General features: G+C 54.7%; 1 protein-coding gene across 1 annotated transcript; it reads left to right on the top strand.

Moving 5' to 3' along the window:
• Positions 1 to 1038: 1038 nt before the first annotated feature.
• LOC146420259 (E3 ubiquitin-protein ligase HUWE1-like) lies at positions 1039 to 26862 on the top strand. Its single transcript, XM_085048476.1, has 19 exons — positions 1039 to 1462; positions 3138 to 3354; positions 4216 to 4349; positions 5308 to 5519; positions 6351 to 6639; positions 7986 to 8088; positions 10158 to 10740; positions 11432 to 12053; positions 13174 to 13277; positions 13367 to 13523; positions 14678 to 14810; positions 15811 to 16013; positions 18828 to 18910; positions 21231 to 21318; positions 22315 to 22464; positions 23260 to 23505; positions 24650 to 24767; positions 24884 to 25024; positions 26563 to 26862. Exons 1-19 carry the CDS (start codon positions 1354 to 1356, stop codon positions 26852 to 26854), a joined length of 3984 nt encoding a protein of 1327 aa, XP_084904602.1. The 5' UTR covers positions 1039 to 1353; the 3' UTR covers positions 26855 to 26862.
• The last annotated feature ends 806 nt before the right edge of the window (positions 26863 to 27668 follow it).

Genomic DNA, 27668 nt, shown 5'->3' with positions numbered 1-27668 from the left:
GAAATAAAACGGGGAAGGGGAGTTGAAATGGAGTTAAATTCAGGAAGCAGATGTTGAAATGGGGATGGGGATGTTTTTGGGGGGGATTTGGGGTTCGGGTGCTCATCCTGGGGGTCCCAAACCCCCTAATTTCACCCCCAAAATGGTGAATCTGCCCATCCTGGGGGTCCCCAGGTGGTTTTAGGGAGGAATTTGGGGTTTTTTGGGGGGGATTTGTGTGCTTCGAGGGGGTGATGTCACTCTAGGGCCAGCGTGGGAAACCCCAAACCTTCTCCCCTCCACGTTTTAGGGTTTTTAGGTTGCAGCTGGGATTCCCCAAAACAGCAAAAAATAGGGAAATTTTGGGGTAGGGGCTCCCCGATTCCTGGAGAAATCTCCCAAAAATAGGGAAAAATAGGGAAATTTTGGGAAAATTTGGGGTAGGGGCCCCCAAATTCCTGGAGAAATCCCCCAAAAATAGGGAAAAATAGGGAAATTTTGGGAAAATTTGGGGTAGGGGCCCCCAAATTCCTTGAGAAATCCCCCAAAATGAGAGAAAAAGGGGGAAATTTTGGGGTGGGGGCTCCTAAATTCCTGGCAAAATCCCCCAAACAGGGAAATTTTGAGGTAGAGACTCGCAAATTCCTTGAGAAATCTCCCAAAATTAGGGGAAAATGGGGAAATTTTGGGATAGGGGCTCTGAAATTCCTTGAGAAATCCCCAAAACAGAGTAAAAATCAGGAAATTTGGGTGTAGGGGCTCCCAAAACAGGGGAAAAATAGGGAAATTTGAGGGTAGGGGCTCCAAAAATGGGGGAAAAGCAGGGAAATTTGGGGGTAGGGACTCCCAAATTCTTTAAGAAACCCCCCAAAATGGGGAAAAAATGGGGAAATTTGAGGTAGGGGCTCCCAAAACAGGGGGAAAATAGGGAAATTTGAGGGTAGGGTCTCCCAAATTCCCAGAAGGATCCTAAAAAATGGGAAAATTTTGGGATAGGGGCTCCCAAATTCCTTGAGAAATTCCCCAAAACGGGAGAAAAATGGGGAAATTTGGGGGTAGGGACTCCCAAATTCCTTAACAAATCCCCCAAAACAGGAGAAAAAGGGGGAATTTTTGGGACAGGGGCTCTGAAATTCCTTGAGAATTCCCAAAAAATGGCGCAATTTTGGGTAAAAATCCCCCCAAACGAGATATAAAAAGGTAAATCCGGGGGGTCCCAGTGGTGTCCCCCTCCCCAATTCCACCTCCCGCCCCTCCCCAGAGCCCTCGGGGACATCGGCGGGTGACACGCCGACCCCTCCCGGTCCCCACCGCACCCTGGTGACGCTGGAAGCCACGCCGACCCCCCCGGAGCCCCCCCAGGGGGACCCCCAGATGGCAGCCCGGCCCCCCCAGCCCCCCGAGAGCGAGGAGGGGACAGCAGGACGGGGACAGCAGGACGCCGAGGCCACCCAGATGGAGCTGTCGCCTGCGCCCACCGTCAGTGAGTCTGGGGGCATTGCCGAAATTTTTCCTAAATTTTTCCTAATTTTTGGGGTTTTTTCTACGTTTTGGAGGGAATTCTCTAAATTTTTTGGGGTTTTTTCTGCGTTTCAGGAGGAATTCCCTTAATTTTTTGGGGGTTTTTGTCCATTTTGGAGGGAATTCTCTAAATTTTTTAGGGTTTTTTCTGCGTTTCAGGGGGAATTCCCTTAATTTTTTAGGGGTTTGGAGGGAATTTCCTTAATTTTTGAGGGGTTTTTGTCCATTTTGGGGGAGAATTCCCTCAATTTTTTAGGGTTTTTTCTGCATTTCGGGGGAATTCCCTTAATTTTTTAGGGGTTTGGAGGGAATTTCCTTAATTTTTTGAAGGGTTTTTCTCTGTTTCATATAGAATTCTCTAAATTTTTTTAGGGGTTTTCTGTGTTTCGGGGGGAATTTCCTTAATTTTTTAGGGGTTTGGAGGGAATTTCCTTACTTTTTCAAGGGTTTTTTCTCTGTTTCACATGGAATTCTATAAATTTTTTTGGGTTTTTTCTGCATTTTGGGGGGAATTTCCTAATTTTTTGGGGGGTTTTGTGCATTTTGGGGCTGATCCCCTAAATTTTTTAGGGGTTTTTCTCTGTTTTGGAGAGAATTTCCTAAATTTTTGGGGTTTTTTTCTGCATTGTGAAGGGAATTCCCTAAATTTTTAAGGGGTTTTTGTCTGTTTTGGAGGGAATTCCCTTAATTTTTTTTGATTTTTCTCCATTCTGGGTTGGAACCCCTGGGTTTTTAGGAGTTTTCCCCCTAAGTTTTTAGGGTTTTTCTCCATTCTGGAGAGGTTTTTTGGCTTTTCCTCCATTCTGGGTAGGATCCCCTTTATTTTTTTCAGGTTTTTCTCCATTCTTGGTTGGAAATATTGGGTTGGATTTGGGTTTTTCTCCATCCTGGGTTGGATCCCCTTTATTTTTTCAGATTTTTCTCCATTCTTGGTTGATCCCCTGGGTTTTTTGGACTTTCACCCTAGCTTTTTTGGGTTTTTCTCCATTCTGGCTTGGATCCCTTTAGGTTTTTAGGAGTTTCCCCCTGAATTTTTCAGGTTTTCCTCCATTCTGGGTCAGATCCCCTTTATTTTTTCAGATTTTTCTCCATTCTGCATTAGATACACTTCAATTTTCCAGGTTTTTCTCTGTTCTGGGTTGGATCCCCTTTATTTTTTTGGATTTTTCTCCATTCTGGGTCAGATCCCCTTTATTTATTTTTATTTTTCTCCATTCTGGGTCAGATCCCCTTTATTTATTTTTATTTTTCTCCATTCTGGGCTGGATCCCCTTTATTTTTTCGGATTTTTCTCCATTCTGTGTTGGATCTCTTAGGTTTTTGGCATTTCCCCCTGAATTTTTCAGGTTTTTCTCCACTCTGGGTCGAATCCCCTTCATTTTTTTGGATTTTCTCCATTCTGAGTTGGATACCCTTTATTTTTTCAAGTTTTTCTCCATTCTGCATTAGATACACTCCAATTTTCCAGGTTTTTCTCCATTCTGGGTTGAATCCCTTAAATTTTTCAGCCTTTTCCTCCATCCTGGGTTGCATCCCCTTCACTCTTCCAACTTCCCCTCCCCTCTGGGCATCACCCCTAAACCCCTTCACCCCCAAACTCATCCCCTCTGTCCCCGCTGTCCCCGCTGTCCCCGCAGCGTCGCTGTCCCCGGAGCGCGCCGAGGACTCGGACGCCCTGACGGCGGTCAGCAGCCAGCTGGAGGGATCCCCCATGGACACCTCCAGCCTGGCCTCCTGCACCCTGGAGGAGTCCGGGGGGGCTCCCCCTCCCCCCACGCCCCCCCAGAACCCCCCCGGGACCCCCCAGGGCCCCCCGCCAGCCCCCCCGGACAGCGCCCAGCCGCCGGACGATAGGTGAGAGCCGCCGGCGGTGGGAAACGGGGAAAAGTCAACATTTTGGGGTGTTTTCCTCCGTGATGTCACATCCCGGTGATGTCACACCCCTGTGATGTCACACCCCAGTGATGTCACCCCCAGCTTCCCAGCAGGGGGTGGGAAATGGGGAAAAGTCAATGTTTTGGGGTGTTTTCCCTGATGACGTCACACCCCGGTGACATCACTTGCCCCATGACGTCACACCATGATGACGTGACGTCATGTGGTGTCACACCCTGATGATGTCACACCCCAGTGATGTCATCCCCAGCTCCCCGCCGGGGGGTGGGAAATGGGGAGAAGTCACAATTTTGGGGTGTTTTCCCCCATGACGTCACACCCCGGTGATGTCACCCCCAGCTCTCCTCCTGGGGGTGGGAAGTGGGGAAAAGTCACAATTTTGGGGTGTTTTCCCCTGTGACGTCATGCCTTGATGACGTCACACCCCAGTGATGTCACCCCCCCCATGTGATGTCACACCCCAGTGACATCACACCCTGGTGACATCACGCCCTTATGGTGTCACGCCCTGATGACATCACACATAGGTGATGTCACCCCCAGCTCCCTGCCGGGGGGGTGGGAAATGAGGAAAGAGTCATAATTTTGGGGTGTTTTCCCCCATGACATCACACCCTGGTGATGTCACGCCCCGGTGACATCAAGCCCTTATGATGTCACGCCCTGATGACATCCCACCCCGGTGATGTCACCCCCAGCTCTCCTCCGGGGGGTGGGAAATAGGGAAAAGTCACAATTTTGGGGTGTTTTCCCCGGTGATGTCACACCCCGGTGACATCACCCCCTGGTGACGTCACCCCCCGATGATGTCACCCCCAGCTCCCCGCCAGCCTCCTCCTCGGAGAGCTCGTCCACGCGGGACTCGGCCGGCGCCATCTCCGGCGCTGACTCGAGGGGAATCCTGGAGGAGCCGCTGCCATCCACCAGCAGCGAGGAGGAGGATCCGCTGGCAGGTGGGTGATGTGACAGCCCTGTGACCATCTGTGACGGTGACAGCCCTGTGTCCATCTGTGACAGTGACAGCCCTGTGTCCATCAGAGACAGTGACAGCCCTGTCCCCATCAGTGACAGCCCTGTGTCCATCAGAGACAGCCCTGTGTCCATCAGAGACAGCCCTGTGTCCTCATCAGAGACAGCCCTGTGTCCATCTGTGACAGTGACAGCCCTGTGTCCATCAGAGACAGCCCTGTATCCTCATCAGAGACAGCCCTGTCCCCATCAGTGACAGCCCTGTGTCCATCTGTGACAGCCCTGTGTCCATCGGTGACAGTGACAGCTCTGTGTCCATCAGTGACACCCCTGTCCCCATCAGTGACAGTGACACCCCTGTGTCCATTGGTGACAGCCCTGTGTCCATCGGTGACAGTGACACCCTTGTGTCCATCTGTGACAGCCCTGTTTCCCCATCTGTGACAACCCTGTGTGCCCATTGGTGGCAGCCCTGTCCCCTTCAATGACAGTGACAGTCCTGTGTCCCTCCTGGCCAGTCAGTGACACCTCTGTCACCCCTGTGTCCATCGGTGACACCCCTGTGTCCCCCTGGCCAGTCAGTGACACCCCTGTGTCCCCATCAGTGACAGTGACACCCCTGTGTCCTCCCTGTCCCCATCAATGACAGCCCTGTGTCCATCAGTGACAGTGACACCCCTGTGTCCATCCGTGACAGTCCTGTGTCCCCCTACCCAGTCAGTGACAGCCCTGTGTCCCCATCAGTGATACCTCTGTGTCCCCCACGTGTCACCCTCCCAAATCCGCCTGTCACCCCCTGGGAGTTTAGGGATTCTCCATGTATTTTAGGGATTTCCCTGAGGCTTCTAGGTTTTCCCCATGTCTTTTAGAGGTTTCCCTGGGGGTTTTGGGGATTCCCCATGTCCCCCACACTTGTCCCCAACCCGTCCCCACTGTCCCCAGGGATCAGCCTCCCGGAAGGCGTTGACCCCTCGTTCCTGGCGGCTCTGCCGGACGACATCCGGCGGGAGGTGCTGCAGAACCAGCTGGGCATTCGCCCTCCGGCCAGAGCGCCGCCCAGCGCCAGCCCCGCGCCGCCCGTGGTGCCCAACCCCGGCCTGACCGAGGTCAGCCCCGAGTTCCTGGCGGCGCTGCCCCCGGCCATCCAGGAGGAGGTGGGCGTGGCCTCGGTGGGGGCGTGGTCGTGGGTGGGGTGGGGTTAAGATGGGTGTGGTCTGGGTGGGCTAATGGGTGTGGTCATGGGTGGGGTTGGGTAAAGGGTGTGGTCATGGGTGGAGCAGGAGTAAAGGATGGGTGTGGTCATGGGTGGGGCTAATGGGTGTGGTCATGGGTGGGGTGGGGTAAAGGGTGGGTGTGGTCATGGCTTGGGGCGGGGCTTAGGGAGAGGTGTGGTCTGGGGTAGGGCAGGGATAAAACATGGGTGTGGTCATGGGGCGGAGCTTGGACATGGGTGTGGTATGGGTGGAGTAGGATAAACTATGGGTGTGGCCATGGGGTTTGGCAGGGCTAAATGATGGGTGTGGCCATGGGGTGGGGCTTGGGCATGGGTGTGGCTGTCCTGGGGTGTGGCTTCAAGGTGGGGTTAGGTGGGTCAATCTCTTGCATTGAGATTTACCAGGGTGGGGGCACTGACCTGTTTGGGTGTGGCCTTTCTGGAGCATGACCCTATTTGGGTGTGGCCTCTTTGGGGCGTGTCCACCTATGGGTGTGGCCTCTTTGGGCATGGCCTTTGGGCCATGTCCCCATGCAGGTGTGACCTATTCCGGACATGTCCACCTTTGGGTGTGGCCTTTATGGGTGTGGCCTCTTCGGTTCCTGTCTCCACGTGGCTGTGACCTCTATAGGGCATGTCCACCTATGGGTGTGGCCTCTTTGGGTGTGGCTCCTTTGGGTGTGGCCTTCAGGACACGTCCCCCTGGCCGCACAGCCTCTCAGCGATGTCACCTGGTGCTACCTGGTGCCATCGCTGTCCCCATCCCACCCAGGTGCTGGCCCAACAGCGCGCGGAGCAGCAGCGGCGCGAGCTGGCTCAGGCCACCGGCTCGGACGCGCCGATGGACCCGGTGACCTTCATCCAGACGCTGCCGTCCGAGCTGCGGCGCTCGGTGCTGGAGGACATGGAGGACTCGGTGCTGGCCGTCATGCCGCCGGACATCGCGGCCGAGGCGCAGGCGCTGCGGCGCGAGCAGGAGGCGCGGCAGAGGCAGCTGATGCACGAGAGGCTCTTCGGTCACTCCAGCACCTCGGCGCTCTCGGCCATCCTGCGCAGCCCCGGTGAGGGGGGCTTTGGCCCTGCTGACCACTGCGTTCCCTCACTTTGTGCCTGCTGACCACTGTGTTCCCTCTGTGGGCTTTGGCCCTGCTGACCACTCCGTTCCCTCTGTGGCCACTGAGTCCCTCCATGGTCTCCATGTCACCAAGTCCTTCCATGACCCCAGTTCTCTCTGTGGCCCTCGTGTCTCTCTGTGGCCCTCCAGTCCCTCCGTGGTCCCCAAGTCCCTCCATGACCCCAGTTCGCTCCGCGGTCCTCATGTCTCTATGTGGTCCCCAATTTTCTCTGCAGCTCCCGATTCCTTTTTCAGCTCTCCGTTCCTTCTGCTGTCCCCAAGTCCCTCTGTTGCCCCCAAGTCCCTCTGTGGCCCCCGAGTCCCTCTTTGTCCCCGATTTTCTCTGCAGCCCCCAATTCCTTTTCCAGTCCCCATTCTGTCCCCAGTTCCCTCCACAGCCCTTGATTCCCTCTGCAGCTCCAGATTCCTTTTGCAGTCCCCGTTCATTCTGCCCCTGTCCCCAGTGTGTGACACATTCCTGGTGTGTGACACGTCCCCTGTCCCCAGTGTGTGACACATTCCTGGTGTGTGACACGTCCCCTGTCCCCAGTGTGTGACACATTCCTGGTGTGTGACACGTCTCCTGTCCCCAGTGTGTGACACATTCCTGGTGTGTGACATGTTCCCTGTCCCCAGTGTGTGACACCCCTGGTGTGATACATCCCAGATGCGTGACACATCCCTGTCTCTGGTGTGTAACATGTGTGGCACATCCCTGGTGTCCCTAATGTGTGACATTTCCCTGGTGTCCCCAGTGTGTGACACAGCCCTGTCCCTGGTGTGTGACACATTCCTGGCATCCTCACGGTGTGACACATCCTCTGTCCCCAGTTTGTGACATGTCCCTGGTGTCTCCAGTGTGTGATGCACCCCTGTCCCTGGTGTGTGACACACCCCTGGTGTCCCCAGTGTGTGACACATCCCTGGTGTCCCCACAGTGTGACACGCTCCTGTCCCCAGTGTGTGACACATCCCTGGTGTCCCCTGTCCCCACGGTGTGACTCTCTGCTGTCCCCAACATGTGATACATCCCGGGTGTGTGACACCTCCTCGCTGTGTTACACATAACCTGTCCCCAGTGTGTGACATGTCCCTGGTGTCCCCAGTGTGTGACATGTCCCTGGTGTCCCCAGTGTGTGACACATCCCTGGTGTCCCCAGTGTGTGACATGTCCCTGTCCCCGCAGCATTCACCAGCTGGCTCAGCGGGAACCACGCTGTTCAGTCACACCCTGTCCCCACAGTGTGACACATTGTGGTGTCCCCTCAGTGTGACACGTCCCTGTCCCCGCAGCGTTCACCAGCCGGCTCAGCGGGAACCGTGGCGTTCAGTACACACGGCTGGCAGTGCAGAGGGGAGGAACCTTCCACGTGGGGGGCACCGGAACCCACAGCAGGTGTGTCACCTGGGGTCACCTGGGGTCACCTGGGGGGGTCACCTGGGGGGTCACAGCAGGTCAGTGGGTCACCTGAGGGTCACCTGTGGGGGTCACAGCAGGTCAGTGGGGCGGGGGGGGATAGGGATGTTGGGGACTGCTCAGGGATCGATTTGGGGCTGTGTGCCATCGGTGTGGGGTCACTTTGGGGTCAGTTTGGGTCCAACCCCAGGCAGGTGGGCAGCAGCTTGGACAGGGCTGTTTGGGGTTGCTTTGGGTCACTTTGGCATTAGTTTGGAGTCAATTTGGGGTCACTTTTGGGTCCAACCTTAGGGCAGCAGGCAGCAGCTGTTTGGGACTGGTCTGGCAGTTAGTTTGGGGTCACTTTTGTGTCTCTTTGGGGTCACTTTGGGGTCACTCTCACATCCACCCCAGACCAGTGGGCAGCAGCATGGACAGGGCAGTTTGGGGTTAGTTTGGGGTCACTTTGGGGTCACTGTCATGTCCACCCCAGTCTGGCAGGCAGCAGCATGGACAGGGCTGTTTGTGCTTGATTTGATGCTGGTCTGGTGGCCTGTTTTGGGTCATTTTGGGGTCATTTTGGGGTCACATTGTGGTCACTTTGGGGTCAGTTTTGGGTCTGTTCAGGGTCAAATTGGGGTCACTTTTGGGTCAACCCCAGACTGGCCAGCAGCAGCGTGGACAGGGCAGTTTGGGGCTGGTCTGGCAGTCAGTTTTGGGGTCACTTTGGGGTCACTCTCATCTCCACCCCAGACCCGGGGCAGGAGCGTGGACAGGGCAGTTTGGGGCTGGTCTGGCAGTCAGTTTTGGGGTCACTTTGGGGTCACTCTCATCTCCACCCCAGACCCGGGGCAGGAGCGTGGACAGGGCAGTTTGGGGCTGGTCTGGTAGTCAGGTTTGGGGTCATTTTTGTGTCTCTTTGGGGTCACTTTGTGGTCACTCACATCCAACCAGACCGGCCGGCAGCAGTGTGGACAAGACTGTTGGGGGCTGGTCTGGCAGTCGGTTTGGGGTCAGTTTTGTGTCTACTTGGGGTCAGTTTTGGGTCGGTTTTGGGTCAGTTTTGGGTCTGTTTGGAGTCAGTTGGGGTCACTTTCGGGTCCACCCCAGACCGGTGGGCAGCAGAGCAGACAAGACTGTTTGGGGCTGGTCTGTCAGTTAGTTTGGGGTCAGTTTTGTGTCTCTTTGGGGTCAGTTTTGGGTCACTGTGGTCACTCTCCCATCCACCCAGACCGGCCGGCAGCAGCGTGGACAGGGCAGTTTGGGGCTGGTCTGGCAGTCGGTTTGGGGTCACTTTGTGCTCACTTTGAGGTCACATTGGGGTCACTCTAATCTCTACCCCAAACCAGCGGGCAGCAGCATGGACAGGGCAGTTTGGGGCTGGTCTGGCAGTTAGTTTGGGGTCACTTTTGTGTCTCTTTGGGGTCACTTTGGGCTCACTCTCACATCCACCCCAGACCAGCGGGCAGCAGCGTGGACAGGGCAGTTTGGGGTTATTTTGGGGTCACTTTGGGGTCACTGTCATGTCCACCCCAGACTGGCAGGCAGCAGCATGGACAGGGCTGTTTGTGCTTGATTTGATGCTGGTCTGGTGGCCTGTTTTGGGTCATTTTGGGGTCATTTTGGGGTCACATTGTGGTCACTTTGGGGTCAGTTTTGGGTCTGTTCAGGGTCAAATTGGGGTCACTTTTGGGTCAACCCCAGACTGGCCAGCAGCAGCGTGGACAGGGCAGTTTGGGGCTGGTCTGGTAGTCGGTTTGGGGTCAGTTTTGTGTCTACTTGGGGTCAGTTTTGGGTCAGTTTTGGGTCTGTTCGGAGTCAGTTGGGGTCACTTTCGGGTCCACCCCAGACCGGTGGGCAGCAGAGCAGACAAGACTGTTTGGGGCTGGTCTGTCAGTTAGTTTGGGGTCAGTTTTGTGTCTCTTTGGGGTCAGTTTGGGGTCACTGTGGTCACTCTCCCATCCACCCAGACCGGCCGGCAGCGGCATGGACAGGGCAGTTTGGGTCTGGTCTGTCAGTTAGTTTGGGGTCAGTTTAGGGTCACTGTGGTCACTCTCCCATCCACGCAGACCGGCCGGCAGCAGCGTGGACAGCCTTCTCCGCCTCCGCGGCCGCCTCCTGCTGGACCACGAAGCCTTGTCCTGCCTGCTGGTTCTCCTCTTCGTGGACGAGCCCAAGCTCAACACCAGCCGCCTGCACCGCGTGCTGCGCAACCTCTGCTACCACGCGCCCACCCGCGGCTGGGTGGTCCGCAGCCTGCTGTCCATCCTGCAGCGCAGCAGCGAGAGCGAGCTGTGCCTCGAGACCCCCCGCGGGACCCCCGGGCCGGCCTCGGACGAACGGCCGCGCGGCCGGACTCGCGCCACCGCCGCCAACGCCGCCGCCGCCGGTCCCGGCTCGGCCGCGGAGCCGCGCGGTTTGGACCTGCTGCACCGCGTGGAGTCGCGCAGCTCCGGCCAGCTGTCCTGGCTCTCGGTGTCCATGGACGCCGCGCTGGGCTGCCGAACCAACATCTTCCAGATCCAGCGAGCTCCCGGCCGCAAGCACACCGAGAAACACGCGGCGGCCGCCGGCTCTGCTGTCCACATCCACCCCCAGGCCGCCCCCGTCGTGTGTCGCCACGTCCTGGACACGCTCATCCAGCTGGCCAAGGTGGGCTGGCAGGACTTTGGGGGTCCTCGGGGGAGCTGGAGGGGGTGATGGAGGTTATTTTTGGGGTTTCCGGGAAGTTCCTTGAGGGTTTTGGGGGTACTGGGAGGTGCTGGGAGGTGCTGGAACTCATTTTTAGGTTTCTAGGAGGTTCCTTGAGGGTTTTGGGGCTCCTTGGGGGAACTGGGAGGAATTAGGGATCACTGAAGGTCATTTTTAGGTTTCTAGGAGGTTCCTTGAGGGTTTTGAGAGTGTTTTGAGGCTCCCTGGGGGAGCTGGGAGGCGCTGGAGCCCATATTTGGGTTTTTGGGAGGTTCCTTGAGGGTTTTGGGGAGTATTTTGGAGCTCCTTGGTAGAACTGGGGGGTGCTGGGAGGTGCTGGAGCTCATTTTTGGGGTTTCTAGAGGTTTCTTGAGAGTTTTTGGGGGCATTTTAGGGACATGGATGGGGAGGATCTGGGGTTGTTTCAGGGCCTTGGGGGAGTTGGGGAACACTAAAGCCATTTTTGGGTTCCTGGAAGGTTCCTTGATGGTTTTTGGGAGCATTTTGGGGCTCCTCAGGGGAACTGGGAGGATTGGGGAAGCACTGGACCACATTAAGGGCTGAGGATATGAACTCTTGGAGGGATGTCTGGAACCCCCCCAATTTCTGGGGTGGTTTTGGGGTCTCCTCACCCCCTCTTCCCCCTCCCCAGGTCTTCCCCAGCCACTTCACCCAGCAGCGCGGCCGAGACCCCGCGCCCGACCCGGAGCGCGACCGCGGCCCCCCAAAATCGGGGGGCAGCCCCTGCCCTCCGCCCCCCCCGCCCCCCCAAACCCCACCGGCACCCCCTCCCCCTCCCCCCCCATCCGGCCCCGCCCCCTCCCCAGCCCCTCCCCCCCAATCCGGCAGCCTCTCCACCGATTTTTGGGACCTGCTGGTCAAGCTGGACAACATGAACGTGAGCCGGAAGGGCAAGGGCTCGGCGCGGGCGGGGGGCGGCGGCGGGGGTCCCGAGCCCGAGGCGGCCGGGGGTGGCCTGGAGGCGTCCCCTCTGGGCCAGCTGATGAACATGCTGTCCCACGGCGTCATCCGCCGCAGCCCCCTCCTCACCGAGAAGCTGCTGCGCCTGCTGTCCCTCATCTCCATCGCCCTCCCCGAGGGGGGCAAGGCCGGCGAGGGGGGGGCGGCGGCGCCCCAAAACGGAGCCTCGGCCCCCCCCGCGCCCGCCCCGCCCGCCGCGGGGACAGGGACGGGGACAGGGACGGGGACGGCGCCCGGGAGCCCCCCGGGGCAGGGGGGGAACGGCGGAGCGGCGGCGGCTGGAGGTGCTGCGGGTGAGTGTGGGGATGGGGGGACATGGGGGGGACATGGGACATGGGGACTGGGGATGTGGGGACATGGGGGGGACATGGGGGGGACATGGGACATGGGAATGGGACTGGGGTGTGGGGACATGGGACATGGGATTGGGGTATGGGGACATGGGACATGGGAATGGGATTGGGATTGGGACTGGACTATGGGGACATGGGACACGGGAATGGGATTGGGACTGGGCTATAGGGACATGGGGACACGGGAATGGGATTGGGACTGGGGTATGGGGACATGGGACATGGGGACAGGGACTTGGGAATGGGATTGGGACTGGGGTATTGGGGACATGGGGATAGGGCCGTGGGAATGGCACTGGGACATGGGGATGGCATTGGGACATGGGCACATGGGGATAGGGACATGGGAATGGGATTGGGGTGTGGGCTTGGGGACATGGGTATGGGACTGGGACACGGACATGGGGATATGGCAATGGGGCACGGGGACAGGGGGGGACATGGGGACAGGAACATGGGAATGGGATGTGGGCTTGGGGACATGGGGATGGGGACAGGGACGTGGGAATGGGACATGGGCTTGGAGACATGGGGACATGGGGATAGAGCCATGGGAATGGGACTGGGACATGGGGACATGGAGATGAGGATGAGAAATGGGGACAGGGACATGGGGGATGGGGGTGGGGACATGGGGATGGGGACAAGGATGGGACATGGGGACAGGGATATGGGCTTGGGGACATGGCAGGGACATGGGAATGGGACTGGGACATGGGTTTGGGGACATAGGGGTGGAGACATGGATGGGGACATGGGGATAGGGCTGTGGGAATGGCGCTGGGACAGACGTGGGGACATGGGGATGGGGACAGGGACAGAAACATAAAGACAGAGACACGCATGGGCCATGGGGACAGGAGTGGGACATGGGGACAGGGGGGAGGATGGAGTCAGGGACACGAGGATGGGGACATGGACAGGGACAGGACATGGCGACAAGGCTGGGGACACGGTGAGCACAGGGAGGAGCCTGCTGGGGCAGGAAGGGTGAGATGACCTTGGTGGCACCTCCCACCCACTGCCACCACCCCAACCCCTCTGTCCCCACTGTCCCCAGCCACCAAGAGCTCCAAGTCCCCAGCCAAGGTCCCCGAGGGTGTCCCCGACCCGCGGCTGGCGGCCACCGGCCTGACCGAGAGCCAGCTCCAGCTCTCCGTGGAGGTAACAGCGCTCACCGCCGGGCAGAGCGGGACATCCCGCTGTCCCCTGCTGTCCCCTGCTGTCCCCAACCCCCGTGCCACCCCCCCCAGGTGCTGACGTCCCACTCGTGCTCGGAGGAAGGGCTGGAGGACGCGGCCAACGTGCTGCTGCAGCTGTCGCGGGGTGACGCGGGGACAAGGGACACTGTGCTGCGGCTGCTGCTCAGCGGCGCCCGCCAGCTCGGGGGAGCTCTGTGCCGCCAGATCGGTGAGATGGGTTGGGGTCGTGGAACAGGCTGGACAGAGTTAGGAAAATCAGGAATTATTCAGTTTATTGATGGCCTTCAGGTGCTTTTAGGGTTTACCTAAAACAGATTAGACAAAGTTAAAAGATAAAAAATAATTCAATTTATTGAAGGCCCATCAGGCTTACCTGAAACTGAGTCAGACAAAAGTTAAGAGAGTAATAAGCAGTTGAATTTATATTTGTTGAAGGCCTTCAGGTGCTTTTAGGGTTTACCTAAAACAGAGGTTAGACAAAAGTTAGGAGAATCAAAAATAATTCAATTTATTGAAGGGCCTTCAGGTGCTTTTAGGGCTTACCTGAAGGAGAGGTTAGACAAAGTTAAGAGAATATGCACTAATATATAGTAATATATATACTAATATATAATAATACATATAACATATTTGTGTGTACATATATATATAAATAATGTATATATTATATACATACTATATATGGTGAATGTAATAGTATATATAGTATATATCTATGCTATATATGTAATGCATGTATTAATATATATAAGTAATATGTATTAGTATATTATACTAATAATATACCATATAACATTTTTTATTAAAATATATGTTTTTTAATATATAATAATCTATGATATTATAATATATACTAATAATGTACTATTAGTATACTATACTAATTGCTATATATTAGTATTATTTATAATACATTATAGTATATAGTTCTATATACTATAGTATATAGTATATAGAATATACTATATATACGCTATATATTATATAGTATATTATTTATACTATTTATTATATATGCTATAGTAGTACTATATATAGTATATATAACTGTATATATTATATACTGTAATATACTATATTATATAGTACATTTTATCTACTATATACTATATTGGGTCTGTGTACTATAGAATATACTATACAGTATATATTCTATATACAGTAAATAATTACACCAATCATACACTCAAACAATTAGAGGATTACACATACACAAAAAACACAGATATAAAATACAGAAGCTAAAATCCTGAGGCATCGAGGGGGGTGTCCTGTGATCCGTGGGGGGTCCCAGCCTATGCCACCCCCTGTGCCCCCCCTGTGCCCCCCGTGTGCCACCGCTGTGCCCCGCTGTCCCCGCAGGGACGCTGCTGGCGGAGCTCCGCGAGTACAACCTGGAGCAGCAGCGCCGGGCGCAGCTCGAGGCTCCGTCGCCCGAGGGACTGCCCGAGGAGCAGCCGCCCAGCGCCAAGCTGAAGGGCAAGATGCAGAGCCGGTCAGTGCTGGGGGCTGCTGGGGCTGGCTGGGGTCCTGGTGACACTCCTGTCCCTGTCCTGGGGCCTGCTGGTGCCTCCTGGGCCCTAGGGACACCTCCTGTCCCTGGTTTGCGCCCTATTGGCACCTCCTGTCCCACCTGGTGCTGCCATTCCCTCTTGTCCCAAAAATGACCACTGTCCTGCCATTCCTCCTTGTCCCCATCGATGACCACTGTCCTGCCATTCCCTCTTGTCCCCACCAATGACCACTGTCCTGCCATTCCTCTTATCCCTGCCATTTTCCTGGTCCCCACCCATGACCCTTGTCCTGCTGTTCCCCCTGTCCCTGTTGTTCCGCCTTTTCCCCACCAATGACCATTGTCCTGCCATCTCCCCTGTCCTTGCCATCCCCCTGTCCGTGCCATTTCCCCTGTCCCTGCCATTGCCTTATGTCCCCACCAATGACCATTGTCCTGCTGTCCCCCTTTTCCCCACCAATGACCATTGTCCTGCCACTTCCCCTGTCCCTGCCATCCCACTTGTCCCCACCAATGACCATTGTCCAGCTGTCCCCCTTTTCCCCACCAATGACCATTGTTTTGCCATCCCCCTGTCCCTCCCATTCCCTCTTGTCTCCACCGATGACCACTGCCCTGCCATTCCCCCTTGTCCCCACCAATGACCTCTGCCCCGCTGTTCCCCTGTCCATGCCATTCCTCCTTGTCCCCACCAATGACCATTGTCTTGCCATCCCCCTGTCCCTCCCATTCCCCCTTGTTTCCACCAGTGACCACTGCCCTGCCATTCCCCCATCCCCACGGATGACCACTGTTCCTGTCATTCCCCCTTGTCCCCACCAATGACCACTGCCCTGCCATTCCCCCTTGTCCCCACCAATGACCACTGCCCTGCCATTCCCCCATCCCCACCAATGACCACTGCCCTGCCATTCCCCCATCCCTGCCATTCCCCTGTCCCCTTGTCCCCCCACTGACCCTGCCTGTCCCTTTGTCTCCCCAGTTTCGACACGGCCGAGAGCGTGGTCATCGTGGCGTCGCAGAAGCGAGCTCTGGGCGGCCGGGAGCTGCAGCTGCCCTCCATGTCCGTGCTGACCTCCAAGACGTCCACCCAGCGCTTCTTCCTGCGCGTCCTGCAGGTCATCATCCAGCTGAGGGACGACACTCGCCGGGCGCACCGCAAGGCCAAGCAGCCCGGCCGGCTGGGTAAGGGTCAGCCCTGGGTGAAGACCCCCCTGGGGCTTTTGAGGTGGTGGGAATGGGGAGAGAAAGGGAAAAAAAGGGGATTTATCTCAGTTTATTGGGATCAGCATAAAGGGAAAAAGGGATTTGTCTCGGTTTAATGGGATCAGCATAAAGGGAAAAAGGGTATTTAGCTTGGTTTTAATAGGATCAGCATAAAGGGAAAAAGGAAATTTAGCTTGGTTTTAATAGGATCAGGACTGAAGGTAGAAAGGGTATTTTCGTCGGTGTTAATAGGATCAGTAGGACAGGGAAAAAGGGTATTTATCTTGGCTTTGTAGGTTCAACATAAAAGGAAAAAGGTAATTTGGCTTGGTTTTAATAGGATCAGTGGTAAAGGGAAAAAGGAAATTTACCTCGGGTTTAATAGGATCAGTAGTAAAGGAAAAAAGGGTATTTCCTCAGTTTTGATAGGATCAGCATAATGGGAAAAAGGGTATTTAACTCGGTTTTAATAGGATCAGCATAATGGGAAAAATGTAATTTAGCTTGGTTTAATAGGATCAGCATAAAAGGAAAAGGGTATTACCTTGGTTTTAGTAGAATCAGCATAATGGGAAAAGGGTATTTAGCTTGGTTTTAATAGGATCAGCATAAAGGGAAAAAGGTAATTTAGCTTGTTTTTAATAGGATCAGTAGTGGTAAGGGGAAAAGAGTATTGCCTCGGTTTTAATGGGATTAATGGTAAAGGAGGAAAGGGTATTTATTGTGGTTTTAATAGGATCAGTAATAAAGGGGAAAAGGTAATTTACTTCTGGTTTGATAGGATCAGCATGAAGGGGAAAAGGTAATTTAGCTTGGTTTTAATAGGATCAGCATGAAGTGAAAAAGGGAATTACCTTGGTTTTAATGGAATCAATATAAAGGGGAAAAGGGTGTTTAGCTTGGTTTTAATAGGATCAGCAGTAAAGGGGAAAAGGGCATTATTCTTGGGTTTAATAGAATCAGCATAAAGGGAAAAAGGGAATTTACCTTGGTTTTAATAGGATTTTAGGTGCAACACACCAAGACATACACACAATATGCCAATTTTATGGAATTTGGAAATTAGCATATCTTCCTAAAATCAAAAAAAAAGATGAAGTAATGTACCTAAATATAGTGTAATATCTACCTAAAATCCCCCAGAAACAAACTTAATAGATGCAGTAATTGTCCCCCTATTCTAATTACCCCCCTAAAATTAATTACAGCCTAGTTTACAAAATATATAAGAGAGAAAGAGAGAATCCATCCAAGGTTGGATGTTCTGGGATGGTGTAGAGCTCCTGGCTTCCTGCTGTGAATGTTTGGGGTTTTTGCTTTGGAAAGATCCCAAACTAAGCTAAATATCAGAGTAGAAAAATCCCAAACTAAGCTAAATATCAGAGTAGAAGAATCCCAAACTGAGCTAAATATCTGACTAGAAAAAATCCCAAACTGAGATAGATACCAGACTTCAAAAATCCCAAACTAAGCTAAATATCAGACTTCAAAAATCCCAAACTGAGCTAAATATTAGACTAGAAAAAATCCCAAACTAAGCTAAATATCAGACTAGAAAAAATCCCAAATTAAGCTAAATACTGTACTTCAAAAATCCCAAACTGAGCTGAATGTCAGACTATAAAAATCCCAAACTAAGCGAAATACGAGACTGTAAGAATCCCAAACTGAACTAAATATCAGACTAGAAAAATCACAACTGTATGGGGCTAAGGTGTGCATAGAGGCTACAAGGGAAAGGATATAAAAATGTCCAAAAATGGTATAAAAAGCCAAGAAATTATGAGGAATCCCTGAGAACTAAGCAAAATATCAGACTAGAAAAAATCCCAAACTGAGCGAAATATCAGACTATAAAAATCCCAAACTGAGCTGAATATCAGACTATAAAAATCCCAAACTGAATTTAATATCAGACTAGAAAAATCCCAAACTGAGCGAAATACCAAACTACAAAAATCACAACAGTATGGGGCTAAGGTACAAAGCGTGTAGAGGCTACAAGGGAAAGGATATAAAAATGAATAAAAATGGTATAAAAAACCAAGAAATGATGAGGAATTCGTGAAATCTAAGCAAAATATCAGACTAGAAAAAATCCCAAACTGAGCTGAATATCAGACTAGAAAAATCCCAAACTGAGCTAAATACCAGGCTACAAAAAATCCCAAACTGAGCTAAATATCAGACTAGAAAAAATCCCAAACTGAGCTAAATATCAAACTACAAAAATCACAACTGTATGGGGCTAAGGTGTGTATAGAGGATACAATGGAAAGGATATAAAAATAGGTAAAAATTGTATAAAAAGACAAAAAGTGACACACAATCCCACCATCTGCAGGCACCGTGGGGCTAAGGTGCAGAGTGTGTGTAGAGGATACAAGGGAAAGGATATAAAAGTGGTATAAAAATGTCCAAAAATAGTATAAAACTCCAAAAACTGATGAGCAATCCCGCCATCTGCAGGCACCGTGGGGCTAAGGTAAAGTGTGTGTAGAGGATACAGTGGAAAGGATATAAAAATATATAAAAATGGTATAAAAACCCCAAAAACTGATGAGAAATCCCGCCATCCGCAGGCACCGCGGGGCTAAGGGGCTACAAGGAAAAGGATATAAAGCTGTCCAAAAATGGTATAAAACCCCAAAATGACGTGCAGTCCCGCCGTGCGCAGGCGCCGCGGGGCTAAGGTACAGAGTGTGTGTGTAGAGGATACAGTGGAAAGGATATAAAAATATATAAAAATGGTATAAAACCCCAAAAACTGATGAGCACTCCCGCCATCCGCAGGCGCCGCGGGGCTGGGGGCGGCCGGCAGCATCCAGGCCGCCGTCCGGCAGCTGGAGGCCGAGGCTGACGCCATCATACAAATGGTACGTGAGGGCCAGAGGGCCCGGAGGCGGCAGCAGGGAGACACGGTTAGCACGGCCGCCTTCCTCCACCCCTCCTCATCCTCCTCCTCCTCCTCTGCTTCGTCCTCGGCCTTGTTCTGCCTCCTCTTCGTCATCCTCATCCTGTTCCTTCCTCCACCCCTCCTCATCCTCCTCCTCCTCCTCTGCTTCGTCCTCGGCCTTGTTCTGCCTCCTCTTCATCATCCTCATCCTGTTCCTTCCTCCACCCCTCCTCATCCTCCTCGTCCTCTGCTTCGTCCTTGGCTTTGTTCTGTTTCCTCTTCGTCATCCTCATCCTCCCATCGCCTCTTCTTCTTCCTCCTCCTCATCCTCGGCTTTGTTCTGCCTCCTCTTCATCATCCTCATCCTCCAATTGCCTATTCTTCTTCCTCCTCCTCATCCTCAGCTTTGTTCTGCCTCCTCTTTGTCATCTTCATCCTGTTCCTTCCTCCACCCCCCCACCCTCCTCGTCCTCTGCTTCATCCTCGGCTTTGTTCTGCCTACTCTTTGTCATCCTCATCCTCCCATCACCTCTTCTTCTTCCTCCTTCTCATCGTCCCATCACCTCCTCATCCTTGGCTTTGTCCTGCTTCCTCTTCTTCATCCTTGTCCTGCCCCTTCCTCCACCCCTCCTCATCCTCCTCCTCCTCTGCTTCGTCCTTGGCTTTGTTCGGCCTCCTCTTCATCATCCTCATCCTCCAATTGCCTATTCTTCTTCCTCCTCCTCATCCTCGGCTTTGTTCTGCCTGCTCTTCGTCATCCTCATCCTGTTCCTTCCTCCACCCCTCCTCTTCCTCATCCTCATCCTTGGCTTTGCTCTGCCTCCTCTTCATCATCCTCATCCTCCCCCTTCCTCCACTCCTCCTCCTCATCCTTGGCCTTGTCCTGCTTCCTCTTCTTCATCCTCATCCTGCCCCTTCCTCCACCCCTTCTCCTCATCCTCTCCTTCCTCATCCGTGGCCTTGTTCTGCCTCCTCTTCATCATCCTCATCCTTCCATCCCCTCTTCTTCTTCCTCCTCCTCGGCCTCCCATCCTTTCTGCTCCCTTCCTCATCTTCTTCCTGCCTCCTTCTCATCATCCTCGTCCTGCCTCTTCCTCCACCCCTCCTCCTCTTCCTCATCCTCAGCTTTGTTCTGCCTCCTCTTCATCATCCTCATCCTCCCATCACCTCTTCCTCATCCTCCTCCTCATCCTCAGCCTTGCTCTGCCTCCTCATCATCCTCGTCCTCCCATCCCCGCTTCGTCTTCCTCATCCTCTTCCTCAGCCTTGTTCTGCCTCCTCCTCCTCTTCATCCTTGTCCTGCCCCTTCCTCCTCTCCTCATCCTCAGCCCCTCCTTCTCATCCTGTTCCTTCTTCCACCCCTCCTCTTCTTCCTTCTCCCACCACTCTCTGCCCCCAGCCACCTTCTCTCTCTGTGCTGCTCCTGCTCACCCTCATCATCCTCACCTTCCTCCTCACCCTCCTTCATCTTCTTCCATCTCCATCATCATCATCCTCACCTTCCTCCTCATCCTCCTTATCCTCCTCCTCCTTCATCCTCTTATCTCCATCATCATCATCATCCTATCCTCCTCCTTCACCCTCTTCCATCATCGTCTTCCTCCTCATCCTCCTTCATCCTTTTCCGTCTCCATCATCATCCTCACCTTCCTCCTCATCCTCCTTCATCTTCTTTCATCTTCATCATCATCAGCCTCACCTTCCTCCCTATCCTCCTTATCCTCCTCCTTCATCCTGTTCCATCTCTGTCATCATCATCGGCTTCTTCCTCATCCTCCTTATCCTCCTTATCCTCCTTATCCTCCTTAATCTTCCTCCTCCTTCATTCTCTTTTATCTCCATCATCATCTTCATCCTATCCTCCTCCTCCATTCTCTGCCATCTCCATCATCATCATCCTCACCTTCCTCCTCATCCATCTCCACCACCATCATCATCATCCTGTCCTCCTCATCCTCCTCCTTCATCCTTTTCCATCTCCATCCTCATCCTCACCTTCCTCCTCATCCTCCTTCATCTTCTTTCATCTTCATCATCATCATCATCCTCACCTTCCTCCTTATCCTCCTCCTTCATCCTTTTCCATCTCCATCCTCATCCTCACCTTTCTCATCCTCCTTCTCCTTCATCCTCTTCCATCTCCATCCTCCCTCTCCCTCCCTCCTCCTCCTCCTCCTCCCTCCCCCAGCTCTGGGGTCCCCCCGGCTCCCAGCCCCGGGCAGGGTCTGGGGGTTCCCGGGGAGGCTCTGGGGGTCCCCGGGGGGTCTCTGGGTGCCCTAAAGGTGCCCCAATCCCCCCAGTCGGAGGCCGGGCCTGCGGACGCTGCCCCCCGGCGCGAGGAGTCGCCCATGGACGTGGACCAGCCGTCGCCCGCGCCGCAGGACGTGGGTGAGAACCCCCCCGGGGCGGCCCAGTGTGGACCAGTGTGGCCCAGTCACCCCCAGTATGGACCAGTGTGGCCCAGTCACCCCCAGTATGGACCAGTACAGCCCAGTCATCCCCAGTATGGCCCAGTCACCAGCTAGTGACCCCTAGTGCTGCTGGTCACTCTCCAGTGTGGCCCAGTAACGCCCAGTGCAACCCAGTCACCCCCAGTGCCACCCCAGTGTGGCTCAGTCACTCTCCAGTGTGGCCCAGTATGGACCAGTGCAGCCCAGTCACCCCCAGTATGGCCCAGTCACCAACTAGTGACCCCTAGTGCTGCCAGTCACTCTCCAGTGCCACCCCAGTGTGGCCCAGTCACCCCCAGTATGGCCCAGTCACCAACCAGTCACCCCCAGTGCTGCCGGTCACTCTCCAGTGCGGCCCAGTATGGACCAGTACGGCCCAGTCACCAACTAGTGACCCACCCCAGTGCTGCCAGTCGCTCTCCAGTGTGGCCCAGTATGGACCAGTACGGCCCAGTCACCCTCAGTATGGCCCAGTCACCAACCAGTCACCCCCTAGTGCCACCCAGTCACCCCCAGTGCCACCAGCACGGCCACCCCAGTATCACTCCCTGGGTGTTACCAGTTTGGGGGGGTGGATTCGGTGGGCATAGGGGGTCCTGACCAGTTTCAGGGGTGGCTTTGGGGACACAGAGGGTCCTGACCAGTTTGAGGGGTGAATTTGGGGACATTCAGAGTCCTACCAGTTCAGGGGGTGGCTTTGGGGACATAGAGGGTCCTGACAGGTTTGAGGGATGAATCTGGGGACACAGAGGGTCCTGACAGGTTCAAGGGGTGGCTTTGGGGACACAGAGGGTCCTGACAGGTTCGAGGGGTGGCTTTGGGGACACAGAGGGTCCTGACCAGTTCAGGGGGTGGCTTTGGGGACACAGAGGGTCCTGACCAGTTTGAGGGCTGGCTCTGGGGACACAGAGGGTCCTGACCATGTCCCCCCCAGGCCCCGAGGGCTCGCAGGGTGCCGACAGGGACGAGCGACCCCCCGAGCTGCCCCTGCTGAGCGAGCAGCTGTGCCTGGACGAGCTGTGGGACATGCTGGGCGAGTGCCTCAAGGAGCTCGAGGAGTCCCACGACCAGCACGCCGTGCTCGGTGCGCCCCCGAAACCCACAGGGGACCCCAAATCCCGGGCTGGGGAGGGCTGGAACCCACAGCAGGGGGCTGAAGCCTAGAGGGGTGTCTGAAGTTTATAGGGGAGCCCCAAGAAACCTGTACCCAGGGTGTTCCCACCCTCATCTCGGGGTGTTCCTCCTCCCACCACTCCAGGGTGTTCCCCACCCCATCCTGGGGTGATTCCCCTTCTTGCCTCCCCGTTCCAGGGTGTTTCCCCCAATCCCAAGCTGCCCCCCTATTCCAGTGTGTCTCCCCCATATCCTAGGCTGTTCCCCCTATATCCTAGGGTGTTCCTCCCTCTCCTTATCCCAACGTGTTCCCCCATATCCCAGGGTGTTTCCATCCCCATAATCCCAGGTTGTTCCCCCCTTATCCCAACCTGTTCCCTCATATCCCAGGGTGTTTCCACTCCCTATTCCAGCATGTTCCCCCCACTTATCCCAGGGTATTTCTATCCCCCTTTCCAGGGTATTTCCACTCCCCATTCCAGGGTGTTTCCCCCCATATCCCGGGGTTTTCCCCCAATCCCAAGATATCCTCCCACCCCATGCTGTCCCTCCATTCCCAGTGTGTCCTCCCAATATCCCAGGGTGTTTCCCCTTATCCCAGACTGTTCCCCCCATTATCTCAGGGTATTTCTATCCCCCATTCCAGGGTGTGCCCCCCATATCCCAGGGTGTCCCCCCCATATCCCAGGGTATTCCCCCAATCCCAGGGTGTCTCCCCAATCCCAATCTGTCCCCCTGTCCCCCCCGCTGACCCCCTGTCCCGCAGTGCTCCAGCCGGCCGTCGAGGCGTTTTTCCTGGTCCACGCCACGGAGCGCGAGAGTCGCCCGCCGGTCAGGGACACCCGGGAGAGCCAGCTGGCCCACATCAAGGACGAGCCACCCCCGCTGTCCCCTGCGCCCCTCACCCCCGCCACCCCCTCTGCCCTCGACCCCTTCTTCTCCCGGGAGCCTTCGGCCATGCACATCTCGGCCAGCCTGCCGCCCGACACCCAGAAATTCCTGCGCTTCGCCGGTGAGCCGCCAGGGGAGGGGACTGGGGTGTTGGGGAGGGGGATTGGGGGTGTTGGGGAGGGGGATTGGGGGTGTTTGAGGGGGTTTGGGGATGTTGGGAGAGGGGAATTGGGGTGTTGGGAAGGGGTTTGGGGGGTTGAGGGTGTGAGGAGGGGATTGGGGGTGTTGGGGAGGGGTTTGAGGGGATTTGGGGATGTTGGGAGAGGGTTTGGAGGTGTTTGAGCAGGTTTGGGGGTGTTGGGAGGAGGTTTGGGGTTGTTAGGAGGGGGTTTGGGATTATTGGGAGGGGGATTGGGAGGTTTGGGGTTGTTGGGGAAGAGGGTTTGGGGTGTTGGAAGGGGTTTGGGGGTGTTTGAAGGGGGTTTGGGGTGTTGGGAGGGGTTTGAGAATGTTTGATGGGAGGGATTGGGGTGTTTGGGGTGCTGGGAAAGGCTTTGGGGGTATTGGTAGAGGGATTGAGGGTGTTGGGAAGGGGTTTGGGGGCACTGGAAAGGGTTTGGGGGTGTTTGAAGGGTTTAGAGGCATTGGGAAGGGATTGGGGTGTTAGGAGGATTGGGTTGTTTGAAGGGGTTTGGGGGCATTGGGAGAAGGATTGGGGGTGTTGGGAAGGGGTTTGGAGTGTTGGGAAAGGGCTTGGGATTATTGGGAGGGGGACTGGGAGGTTTGGGAGTGTTGGGAGGGGGATTGAGGGTGTTGGGAAAGAAGTTTGGGGGCATTGGGAAGAGGGTTGGTGGAGTGGAAAGAGGTTTTGGGGGTGTTGAGAGGGGTTTGGAGGAGGATTGGGAATGTGGGGAGGGGGCTTGGGGGTGCTGGGAGAGGGATTGGGGGTGTTGGGAAAGAGTTTGGGGATGTTTGCTGGTCTTGGGAAGAGGTTTGGGATTATTGGGAAGGGGTTTGGGGGTGTTTGAAGGGGGTTTGGGGGTGTTCAGAAGGGATTTGGGGTGTTGGGAGGGTCTTTGGGGACACTGGGGAGGGATTTGGGTATTTTGGGAAGGGACTTGGGGACATTGGGAAAGGGTTTGGGGACATTGGGAAGGGATTTGGTGAGCAAATCCACCACACTCAGGGGGAACAAACCCCTCTCCATCCCCTGGCCAATTCCCCAATCTCAAACCACCCCCAAAACCCCCATTTTTGCCCCCCAGAAACCCACAGGACGGTGCTGAACCAAATCCTTCGCCAATCCACCACCCACCTTGCCGACGGTCCTTTCGCCGTGCTGGTCGACTACATCCGCGTGCTCGACTTCGACGTCAAGCGCAAGTGCGATTTGGGGCGATTTTGGGGCAATTTGGGGCAATTTTGGGGCGATTTGGGGTGATTTTGAGGTCATTTTGGGAGTCTCACAACCCCTGAAATACTAATTTTTTCCCCCCCAGGTATTTCAGGCAGGAGCTGGAGCGCCTGGACGAGGGATTGCGCAAGGAGGACATGGCTGTGCACGTGCGGCGCGACCACGTCTTCGAGGATTCCTACCGAGAGCTGCACCGCAAATCCCCCGAGGAGATGAAGAACCGCCTGTGAGAGCCCCAGAAACCCCAAAATACTCCTGGGATTCCCTGGATTATCCTGGGATTCCCTGAAATATCCGTTCCCTGAAATGTCCCCGAAATATCCCGGGGATTCCCTGAAATATCCATGGGAGACTCTGAAATACCCTGAAATGTCCCCGAAATGTCCCTGGGATTCCCTGAAATATCCATGGGATAGCCTGAAATGTCCCTGGGATTCCCTGAAATATCCATGGGATGGCCTGAAATGTCTCTGGGATTCCCTGAAACGTCCATGGGATTCCCTGAAATGTCACTGGGATTCCCTGAAATATCCATAGGACAGCCTGAAATGTCTCTGGGATTCCCTGAAATATCCATGGGATTCCCTGAAATGTCACTGGGATTCTCTGAAATGTCACTGGGATAGCCTGAAATGTCCCTGGGATACCCTGAAATGTCCCTGAGGCACCCCAAAATATCCCAGGGATTCCCTGAAATATCCATGGGATTCCCTGAAATATCCATTCCCTGAAATGTCCCCGAAATATCCCGGGGATTCCCTGAAATATCCATGGGATAGCCTGAAATGTCCCTGGGATACCCTGAATTATTCCTGGACACCCCGAAATATCCCCGGGAGACCTCAAAATACCCCTGGGATACCTTGAAATATTCCTGGGATTCCCTGAAATATCCCTGGGAGACCCTGAAATGTCACTGGGATTCCATGAATTATTCCTGGACACCCTGAAATATTCCTAGGATAGCCTGAAATATCCTTGGGGTACCCAGAACACTCCCTGGGAACCCAAACCAACCCTGGGACACCCCAAAATACTCCCGGGACCACCTCAAATCCCTGCCCCAGCTCCCCTAAAACACCCTCCCAGCCCCTCCAGCCACCTCTAAACTCCACAACTCCACCCTAATCCCCTCAACCCCCAAATCCACCCTAAACACCTTCCCAGCCCCTCCAAACCCCCCAAACTCTGCCCCAAATCCCCCCAAACTTCCCCAGACCTCCCAAAACCACCCCTGAGCTCCCGTAAAATACACTCAGCCCCTCAACCTCCCCATAACCCCTCCAACCCCCAACTCCCAAATCCCCCCTAACCGCCCCCATATCCCCTCTAAATCCCCAAAGCCCCTCCTGAACTCCCTAAAGCACCTTCCAGCCACCCCATATCCCTCCAAACCCCCCAAACTCCACCCTAAACACCTTCCCAACCCCTCCAATCCCCCAACTCCACCCCAAATCCCTAACCATCCCCATATCCACCCTAAACCCCCAAACTCACCTAAATCACCCTGCCAGCCCCTCCAGCCACCCCAACTCCCCTCCAAACCCCCAACTCCACCCCTAACACCCCCATATCCTCCAAACCCCAAACTCCACCCCAAACACATTCCCAGCCCCTCCAAATCCCCCTAACCATCCCCAAATCCTCTCCAAACCTCCCAAAACCACCCCTGAGCTCCCGTAAAATACACTCTCAGCCCCTCCAACCTCCCCCAATCCCCTCCAAACCCCAAACCCCACCCCTAACCCTCCCTCCACCCCACAGCTACATCGTTTTCGAGGGCGAGGAGGGGCAGGACGCGGGCGGCTTGCTGCGGGAGTGGTACATGATCATCTCCCGCGAGATGTTCAACCCCATGTACGCGCTGTTCCGCACGTCCCCCGGCGACCGCGTCACCTACACCATCAACCCCTCGTCCCACTGCAACCCCAACCACCTGAGCTACTTCAAGTTCGTGGGCAGGATCGTGGCCAAGGCCGTGTACGACAACCGCCTGCTCGAGTGCTACTTCACCCGCTCCTTCTACAAGCACATCCTGGGCAAATCCGTGCGGTGAGAGAGAGCTGGGGCAGTTTGTGGGGTGCTGGAGCTCATATTTGGGGTGCTGGAGCCATTTATGGGGTGCTGGAGGCCCTTATTGAGGTGTCAGACCACATTTATGGGGTGTGGGACTTCTTCTACAAGCACATCCTGGGCAAATCTGTGCGGTGAGACACGGCTGAAGCTGTTTGTGGGGTGCTGGAGCTCATATTTGGGATGCTGGAGCCATTTGTGGGGTGTGGAACTATATTTATGGGGCGCTGGATCCCCTTCTTGGGGTGTGGGAGTCCTTCTACAAGCACATCCTGGGCAAATCCGTGCAGTGAGACACGGCTGGGGCGGTTTGTGGGGTGGTTTATGGGGTGCTGGAGTTTGTTTGTGGGGTGCTGGAGCTGATATTTGGGGTGCTGGAGCTGTTTGTGGGGTGCTGGATCCCCTTCAAGGGGTGTCAAACCACATTTATGGGGTGTGGAATCATACGAATGGGGTGTGGGAGCACTTTCAAGTGATGCTGGATCCCCTTCAAGGGGTTCTAGAGCCATTTATGGGGTGCTGGATCCATTTATAGGGTGTGGAATCATATTCATGGGATGTGGGACCACATTTGTGGGGTGCTGGATCTGTTTATGGGGTGCTGGATCCCCTTAGGGGGTATGGGATCACATTCATGGGGTGCTGGACGAGTTCATGGCGTGCAGAATTATGTTTATGGGGTGTGGGACTCCTTCTACAAGCACATCCTGGGCAAATCTGTGCAGTGAGAGAGGGCTGGGGCAGTTTGTGGGGTGCTGGAGCTCATATTTGGGGTGCTGGATCCCCTTCAAGGGGTG

The sequence above is a fragment of the Lichenostomus cassidix genome, unplaced genomic scaffold (genome assembly GCF_008360975.1).
Source record: "Lichenostomus cassidix isolate B80296 unplaced genomic scaffold, HeHo_3.0 HiC_scaffold_884, whole genome shotgun sequence".
Taxonomy (NCBI): Eukaryota; Metazoa; Chordata; class Aves; order Passeriformes; family Meliphagidae; genus Lichenostomus; species Lichenostomus cassidix.
This window is presented reverse-complemented; position numbering and strand designations above follow the sequence as displayed.

Excerpts from the sequence above, each read along its gene's own strand:
- LOC146420259 (XM_085048476.1), top strand. The coding sequence starts at position 1,354 with ATGGCAGCCCGGCCCCCCCAGCCCCCCGAGAGCGAGGAGGGGACAGCA. Across the intron at positions 18,911-21,230 it reads CTGACGCCATCATACAAATG|TCGGAGGCCGGGCCTGCGGA; the intron begins GTACGTGAGGGC and ends CAATCCCCCCAG. Across the intron at positions 23,506-24,649 it reads GAAATTCCTGCGCTTCGCCG|AAACCCACAGGACGGTGCTG; the intron begins GTGAGCCGCCAG and ends TTTGCCCCCCAG.